General features: G+C 42.7%; 1 protein-coding gene across 6 annotated transcripts; it reads left to right on the forward strand.

Annotated features, from left to right (window-relative positions):
• The first annotated feature begins 129 nt into the window (after positions 1-129).
• Positions 130-21,610, forward strand: larp1b (La ribonucleoprotein 1B). 6 transcript variants are annotated; one of them, XM_026308719.2, is made up of 20 exons: positions 130-847; positions 2,544-2,605; positions 4,758-4,814; positions 5,726-5,951; positions 7,100-7,270; positions 8,162-8,287; positions 8,558-8,726; positions 10,165-10,309; positions 10,617-10,794; positions 11,569-11,756; positions 12,069-12,143; positions 12,692-13,051; positions 15,240-15,375; positions 15,712-15,881; positions 16,872-16,978; positions 17,439-17,599; positions 17,715-17,859; positions 19,325-19,434; positions 19,804-19,931; positions 20,171-21,610. In XM_026308719.2, exons 1-20 carry the CDS (start codon positions 529-531, stop codon positions 20,408-20,410), a joined length of 3,273 nt encoding a protein of 1,090 aa, XP_026164504.1. In that variant the 5' UTR covers positions 130-528; the 3' UTR covers positions 20,411-21,610. The 6 variants fall into 6 exon arrangements, with proteins under 6 accessions (XP_026164504.1, XP_026164512.1, XP_026164522.1 ...); XM_026308727.2 differs by having other exon boundaries at positions 15,261-15,375; XM_026308737.2 differs by having other exon boundaries at positions 15,264-15,375.
• Positions 21,611-21,950: the final 340 nt, after the last annotated feature.

Here is a 21,950-nt window from a genome sequence, read left to right on the forward strand (position 1 = left end):
ATTCATATATGCATCATATTAATTCATTTATTCTGGGTAAATAAATAATTTCAGTCTTTTATTCTAAATAACTGAGGTGGCGCCGTGCTGCAGTACCGCCGTGTGGCCGCTGGGGGCGGCAGAGTCACTGTTTACAGCCGCAGAGGCAGAGGACACGAGCTCTTAGCGTGGAGCCTGAGCCTCAGACAGGAGGTCGCTGTTGTAGTTTGTTTTTAAAGTTGCAGAAACTCGCAGGCGAACCGCTCCAGCTCGTGTCGTTTACATGGTGACTAAGTCCAGACTCAGGACTAACGACGTGTTGATATGAAAGTGTCGAGCGCCGCGGCAAACACCCGACATTTAGCTCGCTAGCTAACGGTTAGCTGCGGGAGCTACTTGGCTAGCTGGCTAGCTCGGTCCAGCCCAGAAGTTGTTTACCTCAAGTTGTGGATCCAGTTGAGCTTTTTGTGACTCTTCTCTGGGATAAGACAGCAAGGACCAGAGGTTCACACTGGATTTAACACCGTGTGCTGTGAGGAAACTAGCAGGATGTCCGCAGAGGTTGAGTGCAGTCAGGTTGAATCGGGTTTGACAGCGGAGGACCAGAACCAAAACAAGTCCGAGGGGCAGAAGGGCTCGGAAAAACCGGCACAGGACGGACACGGGTCCGAGGCAGCCAAGAGCCCGTCGGACATGCACAAGAAATGCAAAGAAAACGATAAAGAAAACGAGCAAAGCAGCAACGCTGACTCGGCTGCAGAGACGGTGAAGCGCAAAGTTGTGGAGGCTCCTCCGCCAAAAGTGAACCCGTGGACTAAGAGGACCACGGGCCGGGTCCCGAGCAGCAACATCAGCTCCCAGGAGAAAGGTGAGCTGGTTTTCAGTGTCCTCACATGGGAGCAGGCTATGGTGACTGAACTTTCAGGGACAATATGGTCACAGCCCTGCACACAGCTCCCCCCAGCTGAGCACGTTGTTGCTGCATTTGACAGCTTTATTCTGCACGGCTCGGTTCTGCCGGTCTGGGCTTTCTCTTTTCTTACTTTAGAGCCGAATTAAAGTGAATAGGCTGAAAATGTCAGCCGGGTCGAGAGGTGTTGCTGGTGGCATATTTGCCCCCATCCCCCTCCGGAGCACCACGTGTTGATTGCTGACAACTGCTACTTCTTTAGCCTGCACCCCAGCTCCCACAGCGAGCTGTCCCCCAGGTTTCCCTTATTGGAAATGCGGGTTAAATACAGCTCAGAGAGAAGCTCAGGCTGAGCCCCAGTCAGCCCCAGGTTTGAGCTGCAGCGTCGATTCAGCCTGTAGAAGCTAAGACAGACAGGCTAACTGCTCCTGCTGCTGTAAAGACACGTTTTGCATGTCCAATGGCCTGGCTGCCTGCAGGTCCTCCCCTCCCCGAGCCTGCTCTGCACTGTCACAACTGAAAGAACAAGTATGGGAACAAGGTTAAGGAAGCTTAGGGTTGTAAACTACACATAACTTTTACTGTGCATGGTTCGTTGTATTGTTTATGCAGCAGGTAGGGAATGTTTCAGAATAGCAAATAATGAAGTAAGTATTGGCTGCACACAAGCATTTGACAGGAATAATTAGATATAATTCATGTAAAGTTAGCAACACATTCGTCATGACACCTTTTCATACATAATATTCAGTTCAAAGAGCCAATTAAAGCAAATAAACATTTGCATTGAGCAGCTTATCCAACTTGATTAGGGCTAAAACTAAAATATTAGTTTCATTACTGTGTACTAAATAAAATTATATTTAGTCAAGTATCAGATAAGACAGGTGGAAGATGGAACCAGCAATTTAGTTTTTTCTTTTTTTGACCAACCCAGTATTTAATGATTCTGTGATTAGAAGAGCATTTGAGATATATTTGAAGCGTTTGACTCTGGTAAATGACGCTTTTTACAGCTGGATCTAATAAATGATTCGTTAGACTTGAATTCAACGGCTGAATCAGGACTGTTCAGCTAAATGCAAGTTGTGAATGTGTGTCAGGGCACAGAGCGAACACGGCGAGCTATATTTGAAGCGTCTTGACTCTGGCAAGAGCACAGGCATCATTTTACAGCGTTACTGTACAACCTGCTCTGTGGGTGGACGTCTTCTGGCATACACCCATTCATGTGGAAGCCTCGGACCCACGTCTCTTATCAATCCGACCATCCTCTGCCAAACGGGCTGCAGCGGGCCACTCCCTGCCTGCTGCTGGCTGCGGAGATGCAGCCACAATCTGCTGCTGGTTGTGCAGAAAGCAGCTTCTACTAGTTCAGTCGCTCAGCCCCTGGGGGGGATATTTATTCAGTCTGTACAGACAGAAATTCCCAATGCTGCACAGACACGGCAGAGCATGCAAGAGTAGATGACTCGACTTTTTATCTCCAGTGTTGAGCAACGCTTTTACGCCGGCAACTTGCTCACTGGTGTTGTTAGATTAAGTTAAGTCTGTGAGAAAGGACTAAAAAGAAATGAAAAAACACTTTTGGGTTTAGGTCTGTGCTGTCAATATATAAAGATGTCACTTTCAGTTGTTGAACCTTTCTCTGCAGATCAACAAAACGCTCTGAAAGTCGTCCGTGCCACCAAGCCCAGAACGAGAAAATCCAGCAAGGTAATGTTTTTTTTTTTTTTTTACTGTTTTAGTTTTTATCCGTCTGTTTTCTTTTAGGCTTTCAAACCTGTTAGACCTCAAACATGTCACAAACATGCACCTGACAGGTTTGATGTCATTAATATGTTGTGTTTATTAATCCCACAGTAGTAAAAAGACTGTTGTCTTTCTGTTTTATTGTATTTTATCTCAGCGGATCTGGTGTTTTTAAATTATATTTCAATCACAACTCATCCGAAGTCGTAAATGATAGTTGGGTTTGAGCGCCACGTGTCTTTCATTTGTAAATACACCTACATGTTTGGCTCTTTACAGTGATGACATGTCCATATTTTGCCACTGTAGCTGCTGCCTGGTGGTGACGTGCTCGATGGGAAAGTAACACCTGCCGGTAGCCGAATATTCGCTGTTTTCAGATGCTGTTTGTTTGTTTTATTTGCTTTCCCAACCAGTTTTTCCACTGCTGTTGTTTAAAGTGACTAATTGGAAGGAAATATAAAAAATATATATATAAAAAGGTTATTGAATATTAAAGGGCACAACTTCTAGTGGGTGTGAATAATTTTTGGGCGCCTCCTCAGTGTATTAACTCAGTGAATCTTTAATTCTACAGTTTAGGTTCAAGTTCCCATTTGGTTTTATTTCCCTCCGTTCTTCCATGGTAAGTCTTTCTTTTTTAATGGGCCCGTCGTTCAGATGTGAAAATTCAAATATCATTTGACTAATACGATCAGTGAACAGGGGATGAGTTACACCGGTTCTATTTTTACCGCAGGATATTAATAAAAAGCATTTTGTTTAATTTGTACGACGTTTGTCAAGGCCAAATAATTTTCTCACAGTTTTGGGAGCATTTTTAAGAAGAGGCCTCAGCGTCCGGATATTTGCTGAGTGCTGTCTCGTCCGTTTGCATATTGTTAGTGCTCATTTCTACCAGCACAACAAACCTGTTTTCACATTATGAGCTTTAAACATCAGATAAATAAACTGCGACAGAAATACTGCAGACTGTTGGAAACAATGCAGGGTTTGCAGTCCTTAAAGAAAAACCAGCTTTATGATGTAGGAAATTCATAACGTGTTTGTTCGAGCTTCAGGATCCACACAAATGTTTTGTGGTGAGTGACAGTGAATGTAAACATAACCTTTGTTTGTTTACAAGAAAACACCTCAGGGCACTTTTAATTGTCCTGTGAGCTGAGTACAAACAGGTTTGAGCCCCCTGTTACTCCCAAACTGAACCACAGCTCAGTCCACACAGGCCTGATCCCGTCCACTTAACCCCACTCTCCACTGTGCGTGTTCAGCTACTACAGTGTTTTATTTGCAGTCGATAAGACAAAACCACCAACATTTCCAGGTGCCAGAGACATTTTCTTGTGTTTGTTTGACTTTTCTAACTCAGTTTTAAAGCTCAACTCAAAAATGAGGGGTAGGCGTAAGAAATTACTGAGATTACTGCAACGGCTACATCCAAGTTATTATAACCCAGGTCTTAGTTTTTACCAGACATGTAGAAGAAGCATATTTTTCAGCTCTTTAGCTCAAATTTGCATGGTCAGAAATTAAAGATGAAGTTTTTACCTGCGGCTGTTTTGCCCTTTATGGTGATCAGAGGTTATCGTGCATCTTTTATTCTATTATTTCAGTAATTGTGAGTAGAAAGAGGTTTTTTGCCTTCAAATATTTGTAGTACAGAGGTCGGCTCATTAGTAAGAGTTGTTTAAAAGCCAGAATACCTCCAGGCAGGATTTTTTGCTGTCTTCCATCAGCAAAGAGCCTGTTGGAGACTGATCCTGCAGTTGGATGATTGTGACTGGAAGAGTATTATAGTTTTTATTCATCTTTTCTGCGCAGCGCTGAGTGTAACAGTAACCCTTGTCTGGTTAACCTTGGTCCGATATCAGGTTGTCCAAATTTACATTCACTCTGGTGAAAAGTGACGGGGCCTGTTTATCGTTGTTGTTTGCAGTTTCTCAACAGACGGAGCACTGACCTGCTTTTCCTCGGCACCGGTTTCTACCTGAAGGGCACTAAAACTGTCTCTAACCTGCCCACACCGGGAATGACAAGGGCCCTGGTTACAGGGGTCCACTGGGGAATGTTTCAGTGAGGAGCTGCTCTTCCTAATGTTTCTTTCTCCATTTTACAGTCGAGTGACTTCAGCGACATCACAAACTGGCCCACACCTGGTGAACTGGCCAAAGAGGTATAGTGTGTGTGTGTGTGTGTGTGATGATTAATCAAACATGTTAACTGGAACACCGTGTGCTTAGCTCAGAGGGGTTTCTCTGCTTTCTGCTCACTAGATGGAGCACTAAAAACACCATTTGGCATAAAAAATGTTGTTTCTGGTGGCTTTGCCAAAGCTGATTGAATCCAGATCCTCTCTAGAACATAGAAGCTGGAGAAGATAAGTGACCCATGGATTTCACATGCTGCGTGTCCAGGGACCATTGAGGATCTCACAAAAAACAAACATTCCTCAGTCTTGCATTGCAGAGCAGGGAGAAAATGCCTTTGTTAAAATCAAGCATGATGGTTTAAAGTGGTGACAGAGGGTCCTGTGAGGGCAGACCATGTGAGATAATAGTTTCAGTGTATTGTGTACATAGTTTAGAGGGCAGTGTCCTGCATGTGACAGCATTAATATAAGGAACCTTTGCCTGAAGTCAATTTTCTTCTCTTGTCCACTTGATTAAAAAAGGCAAAAATGCCCGAAAGTCCTTTTTAAAAGCAAAAATAAAACAGGTTCAAATGGCCGAAGGTATGAGAGGGTGAATTATTTTTTAGAGGCCTGAACAGGCCAACGTGTCCTTAAAAAGAGACATTAAAAAATATAATAGAAGAACTTGTTCATCACCTTTAGAAAAGTTTGAGGATTTTTAGAAATACTTACTGTTCCTAAGATGTTCTTGAATCTTATGTCCAGAGAAAATCACTTTATGCTGACATTAGATTGAATTATATTTAAAATTGAACGTTATCTGTTCATTGAAAACACAATTATGACACTGACCTGTGGTTGCTTTGTTGTTTTGGCAGCTCCAGAGGAGAAAGACAACTTCAGAAATGTTCTAAAGGCTTGAATTAATCTGGTGTCTCTTGTTTTGGTTCCAGCAACAACAAAATGTTCTCAACAACAACGGAAAGAAGCCTCCCTCCTCACGCAGAGAGAAGGAGAAGAGGCGAGAGAGACCGGAGAGGAAATCGGAGAGCAGCCACGACGGAGGTGAGAGCAAAGAGAACCAGGAGGCTCAGCCGGACCCGCTGGGAGAGCTGCCCAAAGACGGAGAGTCGAAACCGGGCCAGGACGCCAAGAGCGCTGCCCTGAAGAAGAGAGGAGGTGAGAGTGAGGAGTTTTTTTTTCCCACTGGTGAAGTATGTTCATGGGCTGCAGCCCCGATAAGTTGTTCCACTATTCATCTCTGTCCTGTGAACGGATCTCCAGAACGCTGAGATAAGTTTTATTAAACCAAGAAAAACAAGCCTGGTTTAGTTATTCAGATAATCTGATGAACCTCTGAATTGGAGATGTGTTTTCACTGGACAGCGATGATCTGTATCCTCGATTGATGCACAGGGGGAGCATGTCAATAACTCTGCTGATCACTATTGGTCATTATTGGTTGGTGCTGATTGGTGCATGTTCTGCTGTGACTGTCTGTTTGTCTTCGACCGATTCACTCCTGTCCTGAGAGAAATACCAAGCACCAATGTCAGTGGGAGCTAATCAAAGAAAAGACACTTTGTCAGGCCCCGAGTGAATAAACCAGAGAAGAAGAGGTTTGTTCCAAAATGCAGGCTTTGAAAATTATTAAAAGTTTCCAGGTATGAGAGTTTAAATTAAATACAAACAGATTTAGTTAATTCAGTGAAGCATATTGTGGTAAAAAATAAAACAGGGGTACGAGAAAATCCTACTTGTCGTCTAATTTTATAAATATATGTTTTTGAATGTTGACTTTTTGTTCATTATTAGATTAGAAGTTGATTCTTTGCGTGGCACAAGCATCTTATGAAAACGAAGATGTTTCATTTTGATTAGTGGGTTTTAAAGATGCTCATGGGTGTAGTTTGATAATTATTGATCAGTGTATCGAGGTTTAATTCTGTCGTTCATTGTGGGACGTTTCTTTATATTCAGAAAACTGAAAGCAAAGTTGATTGATTGGTAATTTGTTATTATTGAACCAGTGGTTTAGTGTTCTGAGGGGAAAAAACATGTCTATTATTGCAAAACCCTGGAAAAGGCCTTATTTTTCATCATAATGCAACAATAAAACTCTCTGAAAACCATTAAAAATATTCTTTATTACCACTTTGAACAACGAGAGATTCAAGAAAACCTCAAGCTGAAGTTTAGTCGTCAGTGGATCCTTATTTTCAAGCCGCACAAAGTTTAGCTGATGATTTCATTTGTTCCAAAATGAATTTGCAGCATTTTGGAGCGAAACTCTTCAAGCTGTGTTTTCGGTGTGCAATCATCGCTAGGTAACAAACGTAAGTGGGTTTCTCTGCCGCTGGATGAAGTGTCCCGGGACGACGGCGCCAAGACGCCCAGCGGGGGCCCGACACGCTCGGACACAGAGCCCACCGGCGACTTGACCGACCCCACGTCGCCCGATCACACGCTCCATAGTAACAGGGCGCATGATAGCAGGAGTAAGTGGCCAGCAGCTCACTCTCTGTTCACGCCCTCAGTGTCTGTTGTGCGTCTTCATCAGTGGTTCGGCTTCGCTGTTTGCTCGCCTTCCCTCTCGTGTCCCTTCATGCATGTTTACTCACCACTTTCCCCCCCAACTAGCACCTTTCCAGCCTCTGCAGGCTTGTTTCGTGCGGCTGCATGGCAGATTGAAAGCATGGCATAAACCTGAAGCTGTGGTCAGATGTGCGAATTAAAACTGCTCCTGTGATATTTGATGCTCTTTTTTATCTGAACACAAATTCCAGTGAGTCATTACTCATTAAAGTTTCCACTATTGTGTCAGGAAAAGAGGGTAAACAGGAAAACTCTTTCCACACAGCCTGGGTTTCATTGTTATCATTTCTGTGGGTCGTGATAAGATTTATGCACCAGCTTCATTTCTGAGGCACCTCGTTAGAATCGAGCCTCAGCAGAGGAAAGGAAATAAATGATCAGACTGTCAAAGAGGAGGGAAATCCCATTTTACTGAAACTGTTTGATAAGAATTCGAACTATAATACCTGAAATCAAATGGGTGGTTCAGGTTTAAGATGCAAACCATGAGCTCTGGGGCCTCTGTTTTATATCTTTGCACGTCTTTTTTCTGTAGCTTCTCTTCTCACATATCAGATTTCCCTTAAAATGTAAACAAAAATAATAATAATACCCATTTATGTCATTTCTCAGGTAAAATTTAAAAATTAAAGTAAAATTTAAAATTTAACATATTCAGCTTCTCAAATATGAGAAATTTCTTCCTGTATTTCCTGAATTTCCCCTGAGGGATTAATAATGTTTATCGTATTTTATCTTGTCTTGTAAATGAAGTTGTCATTTAGCCCGAGTGCTTTGTGTTTTCTTGTTCACAGGTTGGAGGAGAGAGCCAAGGGACTTTGGGGACGAGTCCTCCAGCATCAGAAGTGACAGCGGGAGCATTCGTGGAGGAATACGAGGTCGAGGGAAAGGTCGTGGGCGCGGGAGAGGTCGTGGACGAGGTGAGGTTTTGTTTTTTTTAGTTTTGTCAAATTTTAACTTCGATCTACCACCAATAACTTACGATCATGTTGACACTGTTTACTTAAGTCTACTTAGCACATAGTGTCTTTTCTTGGAAAACCTGGGATCCAGTTTGGCTCTTTCCTTCAATTTTTTATAACATTTTATTCCGTGACCTCGACAGAAAAGTGCAAAGCGCCTGTGAGAGCAGCCTGATGTGTTTCGCCACCTCTAATTTTTGCTCTTTTGCTGTTTATCCTGCTTTCCAGGCCGTTATGAATACTCTCAGATCTTCCGGGACTCGCAGTCGTCCGACGGTTTGGTTCAGGTCCCCACAGAGTTTGGCACCAACATGGTTTATTATTACGATGATGGCAACAAGGTCCAGATGTACACAGTAGATGAAAAGCTTCTCAAGGAGTACATCAAGCGTCAAATGTGAGTATTTGACAGTTTTTACTTTTCTCTTCAGTCCAGCCGGCTGCTGTTTTTCTGCAAACGTGTAGGACAATCTGTTTTTTTTAATCTTGTTTCATACTGTTCACACTTTCTCATATTTTAGGAAAACATTTTTTGTTTATCTAATTTCCACCAGCCTTTATATACCCAGCCTTTATATATATATTGGATTTGGTTGGTTTGTTTTAGGTTTTAGGCCTTTGCTCAATATTTTCTGGTATCAATCTGAAGTAAAACCACTATTGGATCTTTTGGGGTAACGTGAAAACATTCATGTTTATCTTTACAACAGGGTCTTTAAAACTTAAATTCATGGGGATCTGTGTAATTTTCCGGCTCTGGATGTAACGAGCTCTTTGTGAAACAGCTGACTAAGCTGTGGTCTCAGTCTTATCAGTAATGATGGAAGATTAGGACTGAACAGGCCAAGGTGGAACAGGTCAAAGTCACGTTTTAACTACCAGCTCCTGCAGAGGTGCGAGTCTGATATGTAGTGAACACAGATCCTGATGTTCGTTGTGTCCTGCAGGGGGCGCCATGCGCTCGGCGTGTGGCTGACGGCTTTGGCCTCATTACAGCAGCAGTGCAGGGTGAGGTGGCCTCCTAAATATAGCCCGTGTGCCTTAGAGGTGACAGGATGAATTATATGCAGGCCTGAGCAAAGAAATGTTATTTTAAAAAAGCAGTTTTAGGGAGGAGGCTGAGCGGAGAGAGAGCGAGCAGTGATGGATGAGGCGAAAGGAAAAGGAGAGACGTTGTTGTCTTCTCCTCTCTCATCTCCCTCAGCTTTATTCAGGCTGCTCACTCAGCCGCTCTTATTGCACATGAAGCAACCACTACCCACTGCCTGCAGGCTGAGCTGGACATGTAGAAGTGTGTGTGTGTGTGTGTGTGTGTGTGTGTGTGTGTGTGTGTGTGTGTGTGTGTGTGTGTGTGTGTGTGTGTGTGTGTTGCTGTACCAAGTAATAGAGAGATTTTCCAGTCTACAAAGTCAGTCCTCCAGTCAGACGATTCTACATTTGTTGTCGTTCTTAGCATTTAGAAAAAATAATACTGTCTTAACATGAATAAATGAAATTCATGTGGAGTGTTTTGCCCTATTTGCTGCCAGTTTTACACAATAAAATCAAGGGTTTTGTAGAAAAAGGTGTTTATGTTTCTCAAAATAATTAGAATTTAAGTACCGATGCTGTGTGGTTGCTGTTTCCCATGATAAATACCAGCATGGTGGTTGTTTTTAACAGCAGCAACCACAGTTATTTTTATCATCTAAAACAGAATAAAATCCCATCACAGTTTCCCACAGATGAAGGTTACGTCTTCAGATCAGCAGCTGTCGGAGAGCCGCTCTCCTGGTGGAGACGCTGTTGTTGTTGTTGATTATGGTGAGTGCTAAATGTACCTTGTCTTCCTCTAGTGAGTACTACTTCAGCCTCCACAACCTGGAGCGGGATTTCTTCCTGAGGAGAAAAATGGATGCACAGGGCTTCCTCCCCATCTCCCTCATCGCCAGCTTCCACAGAGTCCAGGCCCTCACCACCGACATCAACCTCATCATGGAGGTACGACCACGTCATCAGTGGGGTCCGTGTTGTGACTGTAGCCAGGGGCAGTAAATTCTACATTGCACCGTTGCCCGTGGGTTTCGGTTTAATTTTGACACGCAGGTGTTGCTGTTTGGCTGCAGGTCGTGTTTCACTTCTCTTTGGCAGATGAAGAACTCCACTCTCGGTTGTGTGTGTTTGCCTTAAGGTGTTAATCCTGTAATGAGAAAATTTGTCCCATTTGAGGAAGTTATTTTTGTTGTGAGGCAAAGGCGAACACCTGAGGCTTAAACTTCTCTCTGTGTTATTAAATCCTGCCCTCCAGGCTCTGAAGAGCAGCACCGAGGTGGAGCTGGTGGACGACAGGGTTCGCTGTAAAACTGACCCAGCGCGTTGGCCCATCCCTGCCCCTCCCATCGTGGGTTCCCCTCGGACCGATTTCTCCCAGCTCGTCAACTGCCCTGAGTTTGTTCCCCGACAGACCCTCAGCTCCACCACCTCTGGTCAGTATTTAGCTCAGTCCACTGCTTATCTGTCTAAACACTGAGAGAATGAAACCAGCACTGAATGTATCCTGTTAACAAGCATTGTGCATGTTTCCAGAGGCTGAATGTCTCCTTCCTCTGTGCCACAGAGCTCCATTGTTGTGCAGAAGTTATTAAAAACTTATCAGCGCTTATTCTGCTGCACTGGGAGACACGTTCCTTCATCACCACGAGCACCAACACACACTAGTTTATTCTGGCTCAGTCCCACACACACCGTCCGGCTGCTGGTAACACTCACTTGAGACCAAATGCAGATTTGTGGATCCATCCGCTGCTGAAAATAGTCCCCAACAAATGCTTTGAGTGACCAAATACTGCAAAGATCTTCAGTAGGAATCAGTGGTCAGCAAATGTCAATAAACTCTTATTTAACACATTATTTAAGTTATTTAGAGGTGACTTTAATAAGCCATTTAATAATAGTTCATAAGTAAAGTGTTTAAAAATAAATTAAATCACAGTTTCCCAGAATGACCTTTGCTTCTGCAAATGTTTAATTTTGTCCAACCAGCAGTTCAAATCCCCAAAATATTGAATTCATGGATCCACTTTTGTCTTTTTTTGTGTTACACATGACATAAACAATCAATCATCAAAATTATTTCCAATTCCAGTTTTTACTGTTGAGCAGGTTTGAAGCGTTTTAACGAGTGTTGAGCTCAGAACCGAAATGGGAGCTGACAGCGGTGATGAAGGTTTGTCTGATGTCTTGAGTGTTGATCCTTTCAGCTTCATCGCCCGTGAAGGAGACTCCTCTCGAGTCTGCCGAGCCTCTGGACTCAGCCGATCCTGACTCCGCCAGCCAGGAGTCGCCGTCAACCACAGCCAGCTCCAAAAACACCCCCACCCCCAAACCTGACCCCGACGCCTGGATCCAGGTGGAGAAACGCCACAGGCAGCCTCACGGGAAAGCAAAGGTACTGGAGGCAAAGAGGGAAGAAGTACCAGGAGCTTTTCATGCCTGTGGTTTCCAAAATATCTGTCTAAAGCTGCTGTCTCGCTGTGCAGGACTCATGTGCTTCAACTTCAGGATCTGTTTGGCTTAAATACTATTTGACTCTTTAATTTAATGGCAAAACAAAGTACACACAGATGTCTGAGCTTAGTTTTTCTATTTTGATCCCTTCCATCTTCATGACGTTTCTTCTGTCTTCGTTCCTGTGTGCACCTGTTATTTCCGTCCCTCTGTCCCGTCTCTGTTTGTGTGTCCTCCACCTTTGGGCCGGCAGCACGTCAGTGATGATGTGTTTGTTGTCGACTCTTCTCCTCCCTCTCCACTTCAGCCCGACCACCTCCCCTCTGCAGTTGAGTACTTACTGCTCTCACTCGCCCGTCTCAGCTCTTTGTCTCCCTCATTTTCCCTGCACTTCCTTTTTATTTATTTATTAAATCTAACATCTGCAGCCACATTTATCACACCAGGTGCATATTTATTTTCAGCCTTTCAACGTTAATTACTTTCTGTTAAATCGCCTTTTACACTATGAGAAGAGAAATAAATCCAGTCTGTTCTTGCACTTTCAGGTGACTAGACCTTGAAATTAAAATCTGTTACAGCCTGTGTATCATTCCATTACCCAAAGCAATGGAAACGTATTTTCTCCAAATGAGACAAAAGAATAGAAAACAATAAGATGTTTTTACCACCTCTTACATCATCTTTGACCTTAAAATGAACTGCAGACTGTATTTGTTTGAACTGAGCCTTAAAATGCTGCAGTCACAGCAGTTTGAAGAAAGTAGCAGCAGTGATATGTTGATGGCCAACAGACGTTCTTCAGACACTTCACCATCTGAAGTTGATGTTCTTGTCTGTTGTTTTGTTGATGGCTGTGTTCACTGTGTTGTCCAGGGGGACAGTAAGACACCTCCTCCCAGCCAAAAGACTCCCCCGCAGGCCGAGCCCGACCAGGAGGAGCTGGACTTTCTCTTCGACGAGGAAATGGAGCAGTTGGCTCCGAGGAAGAACAAGTTCACCGACTGGTCAGACGAGGACGACTCAGACTATGAGCTGGACGACCAAGACGTCAACAAGATCCTTATAGTCACACAGACGCCTCCGTACCTCCGTAAGCATCCTGGCGGCGACCGGACAGGCAACCACGAGTCACGGGCCAAGATCACCGCCGACCTGGCCAAAGCCATCAACGACGGGCTGTACTACTACGAACAGGACCTGTGGAAGACCGAGGAACAGAGCGAGTACAGCAAGGTAAAATAAGGAAACTAAAAACTGTTTTTCTTTCCGATGAATTGCAGAATTTGGTGCAAATAGTTTTTCTAGGTTTTCTTCAATTTCTCCCGGTTTAAACTAACCAAATACAAATATTTAACATTTTTACACAAACCTGGTATTTTTTTATAAACAACCAGACACAGATATTTACACTTGAACTCAGTCTCCTGCTTTGGGGTGGCTGTCGATTAGAAATGCATCAGTGTTGAAGTAGGTCTGTCACTGGGAGGTGACGGGACGACCAGTGTTGTGATGGACACGCAAAGGACTGAATCATATCTGAAGACGCAAACGTTTGCATCACGCTACTATTCACTGAAATGGGAGCAGCAGCTAAAATGTCACATCATCATCACGGTGTTTTTTTTTTTGCTTTTGCTGACTTACAAATGAGCTTCCTCATCTTAAAGGAGTACTTTGCATATTTCTTTTTTACCACACTTTCTCACCACAAATTTAGTTCAGTGGCTCTAAATTCGGAGTCTTAATCATTGATTACTCTGTTTTTAAATGATTTTTTTTTTTTCTGCATTTACTGCAGCCTGAAGCTCAATACTTGTTTGTTAACCGTAGGATATAGAGGCTGGTTGTTCAGCTCTCCAAAGCTTGACTCACTTCCTGTTATTGAATCAGTGGCGTTGCTGTTAACCACTGAATTTTTTTCATGGTTGTCCACTACGGTCAGTGCCAGCAGGTCAGCGAAGTCGCTCTGTGCAGCTGAGCTGCTGGATGCAGATACTGTCCAGGGCCAAAGCAGTTTTGTCTTCCATTCACAGAGTTCACGCTTATTTTATAGACTGTGACCAGAACATTTGCTTTTACTAACATTTTCTTTCACTTTTTTTTGTAAAAGTCTTCATTTCAGTTCAAAAACAGAGAAAATCACAGAATATTTTTGCTTAAAAACAGACTCAAAGTGACTTAAATTAAATAAAAGTATGATTTTGAAATGTTGAATAGAAGGAAAATACATTGATAAAAACTATAATAAAACAAACTACTATATCAAATGCATAAGAACAATATATTTTATTAATTTGTTATGTTACGCAATACTGTATCATACCCTTAAAAGTAAACATTAACTATAACCTTCAACAGAATGTGTCTCAGAAATAAACTTAGTCAGTACATCATGTTTCGGGAAATGCAAATATTAATTTAAAGTGCTGTAAAACTCTAAGCAGGGCCTGAATAAAGATCATTTAACTAATAATATTTACTCAGGTTTACAGCCCTATGTGTTCACCTAAGCTGCTGAAGAATGCCAACTTTAGCCCTGGTTGATTTCAGAGTGCTCAGCTCGTTCAGGGTTCAAAGGTTGTCAGTAATGTCCGCACATGTGGGAAATGTCACGCCTGAGCACACACACCCCAGGGCCACCTGGACCCTTTTCCCTCCTCCTTCCAATGCTGACGTGTATAGTTCAAAGTACGCCGCACATCTGCAGTGTGTCACAGGCGTGCAGGGTTGCTGCCGCTGGCATATCTGCTGTTTACCACTGTACCAGACTGTTTTTACAGCCTGTGAGCTCAGATTTATGTTTTCTCATGTCTGGGTAGAAGTGCAGCCGTATTGTGTTTATTAATGTGGATGGTGTTGTCACACAGATCATGTGTTTCTACACACAGACGCAGTACAGACCTGAAACAATGCAGTTAAATAAGTTTGAAATACTAAAACAAATACGTTTATCACCTGTGATAGTTTCAAATTATACAGTTCACTTTTTAAACGTAAAATATTAATGATTATTACAATTAAGTCATGTCTTTACAGCACATGCAATTATTTTCATCAGATAGTGAAAGAAAATAGTGAAAAATGTCTGTTACAGTTTCCAGCAGTCAGTTTTTACTAAAACAGTTTATCATGGGTGAAAACTGAAAGTCAGGAAGGTTTAAAAGCACAATTGAGCAAAACAAATTAATTGTTTAAAAGATGTAAAACTCATACAAGAACTAATCACAGCCAAGTGGATTTAAGACTCGGCTCCATGTGCAATGAAAAGCACCAAATTAGCTTGTTTTCCTCTCGTGTGAGCTCCTTAAAATGTTTATTTTACGTTGTTTGTGAGCTCAGATCAGACTTCAGTGGTACTGATCCAGGAAAATAAATGTAGCTGGATGCAGCTGCTGTTCTCTGTTCTCCTCTTTGACTGTAGGCCTGTTTCTGGGTTCTCCAGCAGGAGGTGGAGAACTTCAAGAAGCTGAACGTCATCAGTAAAGATGAGTTTGACACTCTCACCCCCAAAGTGCCCGTTGACCCAAACCAGGAAGTCCCACCTCCTCCCATGCCAGGTAAAAAAAAAAAGTCACTTTCATGCAAGGTGATCATCCTGAACACCCTCTGAATATTTCTGAACATCTCCTTTTGTTAAGCTGAGTTCTGATGAGGTGGGGAGACTCTTTCCTAACTAGTTCTCTGAAAGAACCTGCATAGATTACTCAGTTTATTATATTTCATGCGGAAAATTCAGGGAATTAAGAACATTTGCAGCTCAGTCAGGCTGTTAAATCTTCTAATCCAGAGCTTTGTTGGACCACAGGAAATTGGTGGAATCACAAGCATGAAAAGTAATCCAGTAGTGTGAAAGTTAGTTATGTGTGTGTGTGTGTGTGTGTGTGTGTTCTCAGTGGACAGTGGAGCAGACTTGGCCCGTTCGCTGCCCACAGCAGTGCCAGAGTCGCCCAGCGCTCATCAACCCCGAACCCCCAGAACGCCTCGCACTCCGGGACGCCAGGACCCCAACAAGACCCCACGCTTCTACCCCGTGATGAAAGACAGCGGCACCATCGATGGACAGGTGAGTTCTGTCTGTCTGTCCCCGACTGGTAAACCAGACCAGAATCAGTAAAGTTCCTGCTGAGACCCAGTTCACTCGTGTCCCAGAGGATGATGATGATGATGATGCTGTGGTTGTAACGAGCTCCCCACAGGCATGACATGGGTAACGAAGTGTTGTTAGTTGCAGAGTACATGTAGATCACCCCCCAACATGATGAATCTGTGATTGACAGGAGAGGAACTGGAAAACCAGAGGAGCTGTGCTCTAATCTTTGCTGTTTTAATTTGGCCTCTGCAGGTTTCTAACAATGACCTAAAGTAAAAGACACTATTTGGTTGAATTGTTGTGGTATTACATTTTAAGAGGTCACAAGCCAAAAAAAAAGTCAGGAACCACTCATCCAGAGAACAAAGAGACTCATCTTCTCTCAGGGTTCAGGTTTGTTTTTCACTGTTCTCTTCCTTTTTCTAGTTCTGGCCTATTTTGCCGTTATGATTTGCAAGCGGAGGTTTTCTCTCTGGCCCAGAAAAATGCAAACTGTCTGATTTTCACTGTGGAGACTGTAGTTGATGCGTATCTGTGGAATTTCCATAATGGTGACCCTCAGCAGAAAATCAGTGAGCACTGATAAACTGCAAATCCCAGTTCAAGGCCTAGTGACGTCACTGGTTGTTTCTAATTTAGGTCTGACTGTTTCTGTGTGTTTTGTTCCTAATATAAACCAAAGCTTTTTCCTGTTGTGTGTGTACTGTAGTACTGGGAACTGGTATGCATGTACTGCGCATGTTTACCTGTTTTCAAGTATCAGTTGCAAATGTTTCTCACTGTTGTGTTTTTACCTGCTGTGAGTGTCAAAGTGAGTTTAAAGGCCTGGTCTTAGATCCCAAGACTTGGGGTCAACTTAGAAAATGGTGTCCATAATTAACCATGACGCCCGGTTCTAACACGGTAACAGATTTTAGCCTCGTCCAGGTGAGCATCTGAATGTCGATGTGATTTCTGTCCCAGATGCCGAGGAAGAAGAAGACCCGCCACAGTTCGAACCCTCCCCACGAGGCCCACATCGGATGGGTGATGGACTCCCGTGAACACCGGCCACGCTCTGCGTCCATCAGGTCCGACTGAACCTCACGACTGTAGTGACCATGTTTCAGTTCTGGATGAGACCAGAAATATGTCACTTCCCTTTTTGCGTTCCAGCTGTTCTGCCTGACACAGCTGACCTTTACTCACTTCTCCGTAACAGTATGCACTTCTTCAACAAAGCAAAATGCCACAGGGCACAAACACGATTCATTATGATCCACTCATCAGGTTTTCAGCTCATGATGTCACTGACCAACAGCATAAACCCCCAAAATAATCGCAGTGATATAAAAAAGAGCAGGTCTTTGTGTTATGAGGCTTGAACAGTTAATATTTGTTTAAATTGTTATTTGTGGAAGTCGTTGAGACAGCTGGTGTAGTAAACGACCAAATGACACTGTGCTTGGGGTGAATGGATTGGAGCGTCAGTTGCTGTATGTGAGTTTTCCGCCTCACCGCTCAAACATCTTTCCCTCCATCGTCCTACAGCAGCTCCAACGCCTCCCCATCAGAAGGAGCCCCGCCGTCAGGAACCTACGGATGCACCCCCCAGTCTCTGCCCAAGTTCTGGCATCCATCCCACGAGCTGCTCAGGGACAACGGCTTCACCCAGCAGGGATACCACAAGTACCGCCGACGGTGCCTTAATGGTGCGATTTGGCTCCGACATCGTGTCGAGAAAGTCTTATTGTGTGTAGATTGTACAGATGTTTGCGACCTCGAGCAGCTGTAAATGTTGACGTGTTGTATGGTGACGTTTTTCAGAAAGAAAACGGTTGGGGATCGGCCAGTCTCAGGAGATGAACACACTGTTCAGGTTCTGGTCCTTCTTCCTGAGGGACAACTTCAACAGGAAGATGTATGAGGAGTTCAAACAGTGTGCGCTGGAAGACGCCAAAGAAAACTACAGGTGAGGAGGTCGAACGTGAGTTTCCTTTGCCCAAGGTTGAAAACGCACGATATTCTGTAAAAATTTCACAAAAAGCAAACTGTAGTGAACATGGAGACAGCAAACAGCAGGCATGAATTGTTTCACTTATTTCTGTATTTTTTTAAACTAAAACCTGAGACTTAGTTATTCCTGGTATGAAAACACTCTCCCTTTGTGTCTGACAGCCAATCACTGCCCTCCACGTTCTTTACTCACAGCCTTTCAGCCACTGGTCACATGTTAAAAACAACTTCATCTACTCTTGGCAACGAATTTGTTGTTTCAGTCACAGTAAAGTGCCGAACATTTGCACTTGTCTATCAGCTTCTCTCTCATGAGTATCTTTGATTTTCGGGCTGTTGGTCGGACAGAAGAAAACACAATGGCTCATTTTATAACAAAGGGAGGATTAATTGATTAAAACCAATTGATAATTGCATCTGTACAGTAGCTATTTATGACATTACATAACTGTGGATGAATGGGATTTAATAATATTTATTAGGCCTGCAGCTAAAACTAATAAATAGAAATGACCTTTATTCAGTATCAGAGGTGCTGTTAATATCGCTCATAGACTGATGATCAGATTATTTATTAAGTAAAGCTTTGCTGCAGGTTTGCTGAATAATTAAAACATGGTATACACAGAACCTTTCCCGAAAGAAAATACCCGTTACTAACTTGTTCTTGTGTATATTTTTAAGCTGGAGTAGAGCTTCCACTTTCCTGAGCAATAAATAGGTTTCTAGAACCACTTCTGTTATGTAAACAAATGAAACTTAGCAAATAGTGATTGTAAAACCGTACGAAGAGAGCAGTGGTTAGGAGTCATAAACCACAGAGTGGTTTATTTGGTTTTTAGATTTGTTTCTTCCCCTTAACAAGAACAGGATGGTGTTGATGTTTTAAAGGACACACATTGTTCCTCCTTATAAACCTGTCTGTTAACAGCAGCAGTTTACATGGTTAACAGGGAACGCCGAGCGCTGCAGCATTGTTGTGTATCTGCCAGCAGCGCCTTGACACGCCTGCCAAACCCACGTTTATGGCTAAATAAGTGAGTGGCTCAGCCCTGCATGTTTCAGCGAGAGTGGATGTGGCTGCAAGGAGTGGGAGCAGACACTGGAACAATCCCAGCAGCTCACACCCATTTGATTTAAATCCTAAACCGGTTGCCTAGTCTGTCTGGTTTCTCTCTCAGCTTCATTAAAGACATTACCAATGTACAAGAGAAATCATCTGCTGCTGTGAAATGTTGCAGGCACCTGTGAGAAAATGCAAAACATGTTAAACATCAGCTTCCCATAACAACCTGCCTCTGTAAATGTTAGATTTGAAGCTGTGTCACACGTTTACTTGTTTCAGGCCAGAGTCCAGGTAAATATTGATTTTTTTTTTTTTTTTTTTTTTTTTTTTTTTTTTTTTTTTTTTTGCTCTGCAGGTATGGACTGGAGTGTCTTTTCAGATACTACAGCTACGGTTTGGAGAAGAGATTCAGGTTAGACTTGTTCAAGGACTTTCAAGAAGAGACTCTGAAGGACTTTGAGAAAGGTATTTAGCATTGATGGTAAAACTTCATCTCCCTCTCTCACTGATATGCAAACACATTTTAATACAATTTCCCATTAAGCATTTTTACAAGTCACTTATACATGAAAGTCTAGTAATGAAGAATGTCACATTTCAAAGAAAACTCAGATGATGATAGTTTGCAATAGCCCCTACTTCTTTTTAATAAGTAGTGTCAAAAATTATTGCATGTTTATTATAGCTCTTTAAACAAAACAAGCTGTAAACAGTTAACTAAAGGTTGATAATAAATTAATTTTAAGTACAAGTAATTATTTTGCAATTATAGATAAATACATTTCATCAGTATCAAGTCAAGTCAGTTTAATAATCTGTTTGCTTCTCCTGCAGGTCAGCTGTATGGACTGGAGAAGTTCTGGGCCTTCTTGAAATACTCTAAGATTAAGAACCAGCCCATAGACCCAAAGCTGCAGGAACACCTCTACCAGTTCAAGAATCTGGAGGATTTCAGGGTGGTGGTGAGTGTGCACGCCTGGTGTGAACAAAAAGACAGACTTCACTGGCAAACTGCCCCACGGCTAAATGTCCACACTGACGTTGGGTCAGAAATGGTATTGTAGCTGTATTGACCCAGATTGAGTCATTTTTAATCCTTTGATTTATGTGTTTCACTCTGGTCACTATCACTGACCCAACATCTCCTTTTAACATTTATACCACCTTGTTGTGTGGTGACCTCTGACCTTTGTGCTTGCAGCCTCCAATGGGAGAGGAGGGAGGCAGAAGGAGAAACCACTCGTCCTCGGCCGGGGATGAAGGGAGGCGTCGGCGACATCCTTCCAACACTACCTCAAAGCCCACGCAGTCCTCCAAATCCTCCAGCGCTGCCACACAGACCACGCCCAAAGACAACACCCAGAAAACAGCCGCAGGAGCAGCCGCCCAGGTGAAGAAGATGGAGGCTGCAGCTGGGAAGAAGGAAACAGCAGATAAATGAAGCTCCCTCCTGTAGGTGTGGGTTTGGATAGCAAAGACACGGGGCAGCAACAGCAGCTCTGGACTCAGTGTTTGCTCTTTTCAGTGGCAAACTCTTAGGGTGTGAAGAAACACTGAGCGTGGTGAACTTAATTTGATTGGTTTTATCAGTGCATTTCATTTTAAAGCAAACAAGCATAGGCAGTGAGCTTGAATCTGTGCGCCTGACAGCTCATAACGTTTACAAAAACCAAAAAAATGCATTCCCTGCATTTTGCCTTTTCTTTCTCTCCGATGCCAAATTCTTCAACACATTTGTTGAGCTCCTCAATCTGTAAACCGCTCTGGTCTGTAAAGAGCTATTGAACTGTGATTGATTCTAGTTTGCCAAGATCAGCGATACTGCAGACAGTCTTGTGTGCCTTACTCTGATTCAGCAGGACGACTAGGGGGCGATCAGTGACAAAACAGTCCAAATTCTTTTTTTTTAAGTTCTTCCCTACTGATTGTTTGGGGTTTAAACCTGTTGAAACTGACACCACTTGCAGCTTGTTCCTTTTTTGAGACGAGAATATCTCCCATTTTGATCATGACAATCAAAGCTGACAGCTGCAGTCATAAATTTGTGAAGGACTGATCCCCAAGGCTACTGCTTCACAACAGATGATCACCGATGTCCGACTGACAGGCATCACAGCTCAACTGTCATGTTGGGTTTTGAGTAAAACCTGCAAAAATAATGAGAAATGTACCTGGGGAGCTTTATTTTAGGTCCAGTTTTATACCCAGAGGTATTTTAATTTATTGTTGTGTTTTGTTTTCATTTACTTGATTTGATGGAATAGTCTTAGGAAACCGTTGCAGTTCTTAATGGCTTTTGCTAAACTAAATGCATCTGCTGGAATTATGGGTGTGAGCTAGCATCATAAAACTACAGTATATTTTAGCTTGAAGTTGACTTCATATTATGTTTGAGGCTTGGTGCTCTAGAGCACTTTATTCTTTAACTTTCCTTTACTTCACCAATGGACTTAAGAGGTTTTAGAGCTGAATTTAAAGAAAAAATGTAAATACTATAAAAATCATTTGCTATTCAATTATTCTTTCGATTTTAAGAACTGATTTGTTTTATTGGTAGTGTGGTTTTTGAGTGTTTTAGAATAAAGCAATGCATGTTCATGAATTGTAAAATGCAAAAATTATAAAACAACAGTTGATTCTAGGGACTGGTGTTCGTTTCATCTGTTTTGTTTTCTGACGGCTTCCTTCTCTACCTTTTTTATATTTTGTGGTGTTGCTAAGGGCGGGTCTCTGAGCCTGATGGGCAGGTTTCTGTTCCCAGCAGCAGTTCAGGTAATAATCCATTCACATTAAAAAGCTATAAATCTAAAGTGCCATTTGTAAATTTCACCACTTACCACTTCTAACAGAATAAACATGAAAGAATAAATACAAAAAGTGCAAATCACATGTAAATAGCAGGGAAAAAAAGGCCAACAGTGGAGAGAGTGATAGAAATTCTAATGTTGGCCTTATAATTAAATATCGAAAAATGAGCAGAT

Source organism: Mastacembelus armatus, chromosome 22, assembly GCF_900324485.2.
Source record: "Mastacembelus armatus chromosome 22, fMasArm1.2, whole genome shotgun sequence".
Lineage (NCBI taxonomy): Eukaryota > Metazoa > Chordata > Actinopteri > Synbranchiformes > Mastacembelidae > Mastacembelus > Mastacembelus armatus.